General features: G+C 41.9%; 1 protein-coding gene across 1 annotated transcript in view; it reads left to right on the forward strand.

Annotated features, from left to right (window-relative positions):
• Positions 1-1,043: 1,043 nt before the first annotated feature.
• The window catches only part of COMMD9 (COMM domain containing 9), a 14,582-nt gene continuing 4,866 nt past the window's right edge, over positions 1,044-10,759 (forward strand). Inside the window, exons 1-2 of the mRNA XM_007450624.1 lie at positions 1,044-1,105; positions 9,835-9,960. Of these exons, the coding sequence (XP_007450686.1) occupies positions 1,055-1,105; positions 9,835-9,960 (177 nt within the window). The 5' untranslated portion in view covers positions 1,044-1,054. The remainder of the gene's footprint in view (positions 1,106-9,834; positions 9,961-10,759) is intronic.

A 10,759-nucleotide genomic window follows, 5' to 3' on the forward strand; every position in this document is an offset into this window, starting at 1 on the left:
GGGAAGGAGTAGGAGGCAGAAAAACAAATGACCAATTCCCGGACTCGCACAATTAGACATTCTTTCTCTAGCTTGAATTTATCAGAACCTGTTTCAAGCCAAATTTTGCTGAAGAACTGGGTATGGAAAAAGAAAGAACCAACTAGATCCTAAAGATGCATAGGGGAAATGTCAGAGGCTGGGGTTAGAAGGCAGAGGAGATAGGTTCCTTAAAACCAAGTTCCAGAACTTTACAGTTTGAGTCTGTTCCAAGGTAGGACCTCTGATAACTGGGCAAATCAGAGTCCTGGACTGCTCACTCAAAACCATCTTTACATTCATTATAATTATCTTGTTGAATAAATGAATTAAATTATTTCCATGAACTACCCATCCCGTCCCCACTATAGGCGTAAGAGGAACCTAGTTAGGTAATATCTTTCATTGGATTCCTTTCTACTCTTTGTCCCAAACACTTCCTCACCTGCTCATCAAAACCGATCTCCCCTTGGACTAGAGAAAGTCATCAACACCCTTTCCTCATCTGGATAAGGTTAATAATACCAGCTCCTACCTACCCCAGAGACACAAAGGAAACTGTACACATGAAATCAATTTTACATTCTTCAAGACAGGCGAGGTGGGGGGTAAATTCCAAGAATTGCAATGATGTGCACAGCTACTTTAATTCTAAGAGGCCAGGTACAAAGATCACTCCAGAACAGCTAAGGCGCTTGTCAAGCCTGCAAATGCATTCCCCAAATTAGCCAGCCCACCCACGAGTCAAGAGAAAATCAGTTTCCCCAGCCCTGGTAAGTAGACAAGCCAAGCCAAGCCAGTTTCCTCCCCCTGAAAACCATCCAGCACCCGCGTCCTCCAAACCCCACGGTCCTAGTGTCCCCGCGCTGAGCTATCCAGCCTCCGCGCCCTACTCGGCTCCTCCCCATCCCTTAGTGCCAAGAGCCAGGCAGCTCCCGCCACCCTAAAGGACTACAGCCCCCGGCATGCCCCGCGCTGCTGTCGGAGTCTCCCGACCGCGCTTCTCTGCGTACCTAGGTCACGTGACTCGGGGAAGATGGCCGCGCTGACGGGGGAGGTGTTTGCTGCTCTCCAGAGCCTGCTGAAGGTAAGTGAGAGGGGTGGGGACAGCGCGAGGCAGGCCTTTGTCTCCGAGACTTTGCACAGAGCAGGAATTGGGAATAAATGGACCCCGATTTGGAGCCACGACGCTGCCGCTGCCTCTCACTGTGACTCCTAGCAGGTCGTTGCGCTTTTCCGAGCTTTTTGAAAGTACGAACAAAATTAATACCACTTTGACAGGATAGTGGGGAAACAAGACGATGGACCTGAAGGCGCTGTACAAATGTTCCCTACTAATAGCTTCGGGGGCTGGCTTTCGGGGTTGGTGCATTGGGGTGGTAATCTCTAGATCCGCGTTGCCAGTTCCCCATTTCATCCCGCAGCCCATCTGCGCTCTCCAGTTCTCTCTTCTGCGTCCGCACCCTGAGTCAAGTGTGCGTTCTATATTCTCCTGAGTCCTGTTTTTTTTTTTTTTTTTTTTTTTTTGCGGTACGCGGGCCTCTCGCTGTTGTGGCCTCTCCCGTTGCGGAGCACAGGCTCCGGACGCGCAGGCTCAGCGGCCATGGCTCACGGGCCCAGCCGCTCCGCGGCACGTGGGATCTTCCCGGACCGGGGCACGAACCCGCGTCCCCTGCATCGGCAGGCGGACTCTCAACCACTGCGCCACCAGGGAAGCCCTCCTGGGTTTTTTTATTTGCTGTGACCTGTGTGAGGGCCAAAACACTCTCCTGACAATCGTTTGAAAAATTGTGAGGGTGGAAGGGATGTGCTTCATATGGCTTTGTAGGAGACTGGAATTTTTTGCTTACTTTATGACTTTACCTATAGAAGAAGCGGCGGCTTTATCTTCCTTCGTAGAACTTGTCACTAGATGAACGTTATGCATCTGGTTGCCTGTTGTCTGCCTTTCTCACAAGAACGTGAGATCCACGAGGGACCTTGTTTTTAAAAACACTCCAGACGGGGCTTCCCTGGTGGTGCAGTGGTTTAGAATCCGCCTGCCAATGCAGGGGACACGGGTTCGAGCCCTGGTCTGGGAAGATCCCACATGCCGCGGAGCAACTGGGCCCGTGAGCCACAACTACTGGGCCTGCGCGTCTGGAGTCTGTGCTCCGCAACGAGAGGCTGCGACAGTGAGAGGCCCGCGCACCGTGATGAAGAGTGGCCCCCACTCGCCGCAACTAGAGAAAGCCCTCGCACAGAAACGAAGACCCAACACAACCAAAAATAAATAAATAAATAAAAACTCCAGACGAAGAGGGTTGAGTTAATTACACTCAGCAGTTCATGGCACAGCATCATCATTGGTCCACGCAATGGTCCTTCTTTTGTTTTAACCGCCTCCCCAGTGTTCACTTGTATTCTCCAATCTCTACGGGCATCTACTCTGTTATTCACAAATGTATGCATAACAAGCGTATCCTCCACACCTGGCATACAGCATGTGCTCAGTAAATAGCTGTTCTATGAATTAATAAATGTAGTAAAGCTGGGACTGGAAACCTAGAGCTCTCAACTCCCAACCCAGTGCCTTTTCACCCTTACTGTGGCTGCTCTACCCCCAACCTCCACCCCAATCCCTCTTCGTTCTATGGGCTTTTTTTCTTTAATACACTTATAAAAATCATTATTAATGTGTAACACATACAAAAGAAGTGCACAGATTATAAGTGCACCGTTTAATGATTTATTACCACCACCACAGTCAAACAATGAAATGTTACCATTACGGCAGAAGTCTCTGTTGTCCCTTTGTTACTTCCCTCACTCTGCTCCCCAACAGTAACCACTATCTTTACTTCTAATATGTCAATTTAATAGTGCTCATATTTGAACTTCACATAAATGGAATAATAGGGTATATTTTTGTGTCTGTGTCTGGCTTCTTTTGTTTGCTATTATGTAGCAGTAGTTCATTCATTTGCATTCCTATTGTCCTATGTACTTTCTTCTTAAAAAAATTACATAAACTTTTAATTTTGAGATATAGGTTTACAGGCAGTTGCAAGAAACAATACAGAAAGATCCCATTTATCCATTACTCAGTTTCCCCCAATGGTAACATCTTGCAAAACTATAGTATGATATCACAACCAGGATATCGACATTGATAGTCAAGATTCAGAACATTTTCCATCACCACAGCGTTCTTCATGTTGCCCTTTTAGCCACACCCCTTTCCCCTCTGCCCTCACCCCTTTTGTAACCTCTGGTATTCACCAATTTGTTCTTCATTTCTGTAATTTTGTCATTTCAAGAATGCTGTATAAGTGAGGGACTTTCCCAGTGGCGCAGTGGTTAAGAATCCGCCTGCCAAAGCAGGGGGACCGGTTCAATCCCTGGTCTGGGAAGATCCCACATGCTGCAGAGCACCTCAGCTCGTGCACCACAACTACTGAAGCCTGTGCACCTAGAGCCCATGCTCCGCAACAAGAGAAGCCACTGCAGTGAGAATCCCGTGCACCACAAGGAAGAGTAGACCCCGCTCCCCGCAACTAAAAGTCCACGCACAGCGACGAAGACCCAACGCAGCCAAAAACAAAAATAAATACTATAAAAAAAATCAGTTGTTTCTATACACAAACAATGAAACATTCAAAAAAAAACGTTATATAAGTGAAATCATACAATATGTAACCTTTTGGGACTGGCTTTTTTCATTGAGCCCAATTTTCTGGAGCCATGTTATGTGTTTTAATAGTTCTTTCCTTTTTATTGCTAAGTAGTATCCTATGGTAAGACATCTACATTGTTTCCAGTTTTTTGCTATTACAAATAAACGTGCTATAAACATTTGTATACAGATTTCTGTATGAACATAAGTCTTTATTTCTCTGAAATTAATGCCCAGGAGTACAGTTCTGGGTCATTTGGTAGTTACATGTTTAGGGTTTTGTTGTTGTATTTATGAAACCGCCAAACTGTTTTCCAGAGTGGCTGTACTACTTTACATTTACAACAGCAATGCATGAACGGTCCAGTTTCTCCCCATCCTTGCCAGCATTTATGGGCATCACTATATTTTATTTGAGCTATTCTGATAGGTGTGTATTTATATCTCATTGTGGTTTTAATTCAAAGTTCCCTAATGGTTAATGATGTTGGACATCTTTTCGCGTGCTTGTTTACCATCTGTGTATCTTCTTCAGCAGAAAATTGCTTTATGTCTTTTGTTCATATTCTAATTTCATTGTTTGCTTTTTTACTTTTGCATTTCTTTATATATTCTAGATAATGGTCCTTTGTCAGATATGTGGTTTGCACATATTCTTTCCTAGTATTTAACTGTCTTTTCATCCTCTTCACAAAGGTGTATTAATTTGCTAGGTCTGCTGTAACAAAGTACTACAGACTTGGTGGCTGACACAACAGAAATTTATTGTGTCCCAGTTCTGGAGGCCAGAAGTCTGAGATCAAGGTGTCAGCCAAGTTGGTTCCTTCTGAGGGCTTTGAGGGACAAATTGTTCTGTGCCTCTCTCCTAACTTCTGGTGGTTTCTGGTGATATTTAGTGTATCTTGGCTTGTAGATCTCTGCATTGATCTTCATATGAAGTTCTCCCTGTTTTCATTTTTGTATCTAGATTACCCCTTTTAATTAGGACATCAGTCATATTGGATTAGGGTCCACCCTATGACCTCATCTTTATATTTTTTTGTCATATATTTTTATATGACAATATTTATAGTCATATAAATATGACTATATCTGCAATAATCCTATTTCTAAATGAGATCACATTTTCAGATAGTGGGGGTTATGACTTCAATATATGACTTTTAGGGGGGACACAGTTCAACCCAAAACAGGAGCTTTAGCAGAGCAAAAAATGTTTTAATTTTGATGAAATACAGTTTTTCAAAAATTTTTCCTTTTATGAATTGTGATTTTTTTTAAATGAATTACGCTTTTGGTGTAAAGTTTAAGAACTCTTTGTGAAGCCATAGCTCTCCAAATTTTCTCCCTATCTTTTTTTTTTTTTGCGCGGTACGCAGGCCTCTCACTGTTGTGGCCTCTCCCGTTGCGGAGCACAGGCTCCGGACGCGCAGGCTCAGCGGCCATGGCTCACGAGCCCAGCTGCTCCGCGGCATGGGGGATCGCCCCGGACCGGGGCCCGAACCCGTGTCCCCGGCATCGGCAGGCGGACTCTCAACCACTGCGCCACCAGGGAAGCCCTTACCCTATTTTTATCTAAAAGTTTTATAGTTTACATTTGTATAACATTTTAAAAAATATTTATTTTATTTTTGGCTGCGTTGGGTCTTCGTTGCTGCGCGCGGGCTTTCTCTAGTTGCGGCGAGTGGGGGCTACTCTTCGTTGCGGTGCATGGACTTCTCATTGCGGTGGCTTCTCTTGTTAAGGAGCATGGGCTCTAGGCATGCGGGCTTCAGTAGTTGTGGCTCGCCGGCTCTAGAGCGCAGGCTCAGTAGTTGTGGTGCACAGGCTTAGTTGCTCTGGGGCATGTGGGATCTTCCCAGACCAGGGCTCTAACCGGTGTCCCCTGCACTGGCAGGCGGATTCTTAACCACTGCACCACCAGGGAAGTCACTACATTTATATAACATTTAAGTCCATGATTGATTTTGCATTAATTTTGTATAAGGTGTGTGGAAAAGTTTGAGAATTTTTTTTTTTTTTTTTTTTTTTTTTTCGAAGTCTAGCTTGTCAATTCTTTCTTTCATGGATCATGCCTGTGGTGTCATATCTAAAAAGTCATTTGCCAAACCCTAAATCATGTAGATTTTCTTTTAGGTTTTTCTCTAGGAGTTTTATAGTTTTGTGTTTTACATTAGGTCTGTGGTCTATTTTAATGAATTTTTGTGATGGGTGCAAGTTAATGTCTTTTTTTTTTTTTTTTTTGCCTGTGAATGTCCCCTTGTTCCAGTATCATTTGTTGAAAAGGGCTTTCTTTCCTCCATTGAATTGCTTTTGCAACTTTGTCAAGAATCATTTGGGTGTATTTACTGGGTCTACTTCAGGGTTCTCTAGTTTGTTCCATTGATCTATTTGTTTATCCCTCTGAGAATACCATACAGTCTTGATTATCATAGCTATATAATGTCTTGAAGTCAGATAGATGGATTCCTCCTGCTTTATTCTTTATGAAAATTGTTTTAGCTATTCTAGTTTCTTTGCCTTCCTGTATAAATTTTAGAATGATCTTGGATATAGCTAAAAAAAAAAAAACTTGCTGAGATTTTCATAGGAATTGGGTTAAATCTGTACATCATTTAGGAGCAAATTGACGTCTTGATGTGTTGGATCATCCAGTCCATGATCATGATGTGTCTCCCATTGATTTAGATCCTTGATTTCTTTTATCTGTATTGTATAATTTTCAGTATACAAGTCCTGTACATGTTTTGTTAGATTTATACCTAAGTATTTCTCTCTTTTTTCTTTGAGCAATTGCAAATGATATTGTACTTTTAATTCCAGTGTCCACATGTTCGTTGCTAGTGTGTAGAAATACATCTGATTTTAGTAGGTGTATCTTGGATCTGCAAACTGCTGAACTCACTTATTCTAATAACTTTTTTGTACATTTCTTGGGACTTTCTCATGGACAGTCATGTCCCTGCAAATAGGGACAGTTTTATTTCTTCCTTTCTGATCTGCAGACCTTTTATTTCTTTCTCTTGCCTTATTTCAGTGGCTAGAATTTTCAGCACAATGTGGAGTAACAGCGGTGAGAGCCCACATCCTTGCCTTGTTCCCAACTTTAGTCTTTCATCATTAAGTATGTTTTCTCTAGGTTTTATGGTAGATGCTCTATGTCAAGTTATGGAAGTTCCCTTCTATTCCTAATTTTATGAGAATTTTCGTCAAGAATGGATGTTGAATTTTGTCAGCTGCTCTTTCTGCATTGGTTGATATCCAGTGATTTTCCCCTTGAGCCTGGTAATATGGTGGATCAGGTAGATTTTCAAATACTAAACTGGCCTAGCATCCCTGGAATAAATTCCACCTAGTTGTAGTGAATAATCCTTTTTATATATTGCTGAATTCTGTTTGTTAGTATGTTGTTAAGGATCTTTGCATCTGTTTTTATGAGGGTCTGTAGTTGTTTTTTTGTTTTGTTTTATACAGTCTCTGTCTGATTTTGGTATCAGGTAATCCTAGCTTTGTGAAATGAATTGGGAAGTGTTTCCTCCTTTTCTGTTTTCCTAGAAGAGATGGTGTAGAATTAGTTAATTCTTTCTTTAAATGTGTGTTAGAATCTCCTGCGAAACCATCTGGGTCTGGTGATTTCTGGGGGTTTTAAAATTACAAATTCAATTTCCTTAACAGTTATAGCACTACTCACGTTTTCAATTTTATATTGGGAGAGTTATGGTAGTTTGTGTTTTTTGAGAAATTGATCCATTTCATTTAAACTGTCACATTTGTGTGTATAGAGTTGCTTGTAGTTATTCTCTTATTTTCTTTTTGAAATCTGCAGGGTCTGTAGTGATATGCCCTGCTTCATTCCTGATATTGGTAATTTGTGTCTCCTTTCTTTTTAATTTTGTCAGTCTTGCTAAAAGTTTGTTAATTTTATTGATGTTTTCGAAGAACTAGGTCTTTGTTCCATTGATTTCTCCTTTTTTATGTTTTCAGTTTTTTTGGTGTCTGCTCTTTGTTGTTTCCTTCCTTATTCCTTTGGGTTTATTATGCTCTTGTTTTTCTGGGTTCTTGAGATGAGGACTTAGATTATTTATTTGAGACTTCTCCTCTTTTCTACTATAGGCATTTAATGCTGTAAATTTCCCTCTCAGCACCATCTTGGCTGTATTCCCAAAATTTTGGTGGTGTTTTTCATTTTCATTCATTCAGTGTAATTTTTTTAACTTTCCTTTTAATCTGTGGATTATTTAGAAGTGTGTTGTTTAAGTTTCCAAATGTTTGGATATGTTCTTGTTATCTTATTGATTTCTAATGTGATTCCATTGTGATCACTGAGAACACACTCTGTATGATTTAGTTCTTTTAAGTTTGTTAAGGTTTGTTTTTTGGCTCAGAATATCCTCTATCTAGGTATGTGTTCAGTGAGCTTTTGAAAAGAGTGTGTATTCTGTTGTTACTGGGTAGTGCTCCATAAATGTCAATTAGATTGATTGATGGTGTTGTGGAGTTCTTCTGTTTCCTTGTTGAATCCTGTCTAGTTGTTCTATCAATTGTTGAAAGAGGGGTGTTGAAGACTCCAACTGTATTTATAGATTTGTCGATTTCTCCTTTCAGTTCTGTTTGTTTTTGCTTCACATATTTTGCAGCTCTCTTGCTGAGGGCATGCACATTCAGGATGTCTGCTGGTCGGCAGAACGTTTTACCTTTATGTAATGTCCCTCTCTGTCTCTGGTAATTTTCTCTGCTGTGAAGTCTACTTTATCTGATACTAATGTAGCCACCCTTGCTTTCCTGATTAATGTTTGCATGATCTATCTTTTTCCATTCTTTTCCTTTTAATCTGTCTCTATCATTATATTTGAAGGGAGTTTCTTGTAGATAGCATTTAACTGAGTCATATTTTTTAATCCACTCAGCCAGTTTCTCTTTTAATTGGTATATTTAGACCACTTACAGCCAATGTAATTATTGAAATATTAGAACTTAAGTTTGCCATTTTATTTTTTGTTTTCTATTTGTTCTTTTATTTATTTTTTGTTTCTTTTACTGCCTTCCTGTGGGTTATTTGATCAATTGAACATTTTTTGGAATTCCATTTTGATTTATCTGTAGTGTTTTAAAATTCATTTCTCTTTATAACTCTTATACTGGTTGTTCAACTTATTACATTTCTTTACTATAACATCACAATCTCAGTGACGTATCAGTGTCATCATTTTACCAGTTAGAGTGAAGTCATCCCTTTATAGTCCTACCCTTATTTCTAATATAATTGTCTTAAATATTTCCTCTCTATATATTTACAGCCACATCAGACAGTGGCTTTTCTTTTTGTCCATATATCCCAGACTTCGAGCTGAAGAAGGGGCCACCCAGAGCGCCAGTGGGTGAAAACAAACAAACTCCAACAAATACTTGCTCTCTCTAGCCAAAGACCAAGAAAGGGGCCGCTTAGGAAGACAGAAAACTTTTAGACAATAACTGCTCTACTCCACCAAAACACCACTGAAAAAACTGTGTCCCCGCTCCACTGTACGTCAACAAAGTCGGAGAGGGAACACCCCCATCAGGGCGGTGTCAGAGGAGGCCAAGTAGGGAGCTGGACCTCCATCCCCACGAGCTGGTAACAAGTTCCACCACCCCATGGTATTAGTGGAAACTACTGGAGCCAGAACTTCCACCCCTGCCCAGTAGCTACACAGAACCCCTACTTTTGGGTGTGAGCGGGAACCAAGTAGGGGAGCTGGACTTCTGTCTCCATTTGGTAGTAATGAAGCAACAACCCCCAGCCCCACCATGCTCGCCCTGCCACCTGAGCAGTGTCAGAGAAAGCCAGCTAAAGTAAAAGATTTCAGTAACTTCCAGAGGCTCAGAACATAATGTGGCCATGTCATTCCTTTGTCATGAGGTCCGTAGCAGGCCTGTCTTCTCTTCTCCCCCTTCAGAGTCGTCTTACATTTGTTTTGTATCAAGTGCCCAGGGAATGTACTTGTGTTTAGCAGGAAAAATAGGGAAAAGTACATCTATGTCATCTTCCGAGAAATGAAGGTGTCCTGTGCACCTCCTAGGTGTCACACCATGACGGAGACAGTATTACATTCTAAAAAAAATGTACTTTCAGAGTCTGAGTTTGTTGCTTGTTTTGTTTTTTTCCATTTGTGAATTTACAGGCCTCCTCGAAAGATGTTGTAAGACAGCTGTGCCAAGAGAGCTTTTCCAGTTCAGCCCTTGGCTCGAAAAAGCTCTTGGATGTTACCTGTTCCAGCTTGTCTGTGACCCAGGAGGAGGCAGAACAAGTAAGTGGGGTCAGAAACGACCTCTGGCCGCTGGCTTCTCAGCTCATTAGTCTCTTCCTTGACTTCCCAGTTGTTGCTGCGTCCAAGGGAATTTTCCCCCTGAAGTGTCTGTTGACATTATAGCAAACTTAAAATAGATGCTTTTTTCTTTTTTAATGTTAGTGAACTTAAAAGCCATTGTCTTTGAACCTTCACTTCCTTATGATAAGTGAGGCGTGGATGGGAAAAGTATACCCAGAGTCGGAGCTCCTGACCATTTCCTTTTCAGACTTGTCACCTAGACTGTATGGACAAAAGCCAACCTTGCTATGATTTTCTTTCCCAGCCTGTAACTTAATAGTGCTGATGAATTGTTGGCTGGATAGCTTAGGCAGACTTTTCAGGGATGGTTGGGCAGAAACTCTGAGGCCTGAGTATGATTAGGGAGGATGTACTGCTGGACCTCACCTGATCTCAGGTGGCCAAGAGGACAAGGATGGTTATGTAGCACTCACAGTCTTATCTTTCCATGGCAACTATGTTTCCAAAACAGTAATTCATCCAAGCAGACCTATGTTGTTGTTGTTATTTTTTAATCTGGAGCTTGGCTCATTGAAGTGAGAGGCAGCAGCAAGGTTATAAAAGTGAGTTGGAGTCTTAGTTTGGGTTCCTCAAAAGTAGACCCCGAGGGGCTTCCCTGGTGGTGCAGTGGTTGAGAGTCCGCCTGCCGATGCGGGGGACGCGGGTTCGTGCCCTGGTCCGGGAGGATTCCACATGCCACAGAGCGGCTGGGCCCATGAGCCGTGGCTGCTGAGCCTGC

The sequence above is a fragment of the Lipotes vexillifer genome, unplaced genomic scaffold (genome assembly GCF_000442215.2).
Source record: "Lipotes vexillifer unplaced genomic scaffold, Lipotes_vexillifer_v1.1 scaffold980, whole genome shotgun sequence".
Taxonomy (NCBI): domain Eukaryota; kingdom Metazoa; phylum Chordata; class Mammalia; order Artiodactyla; family Lipotidae; genus Lipotes; species Lipotes vexillifer.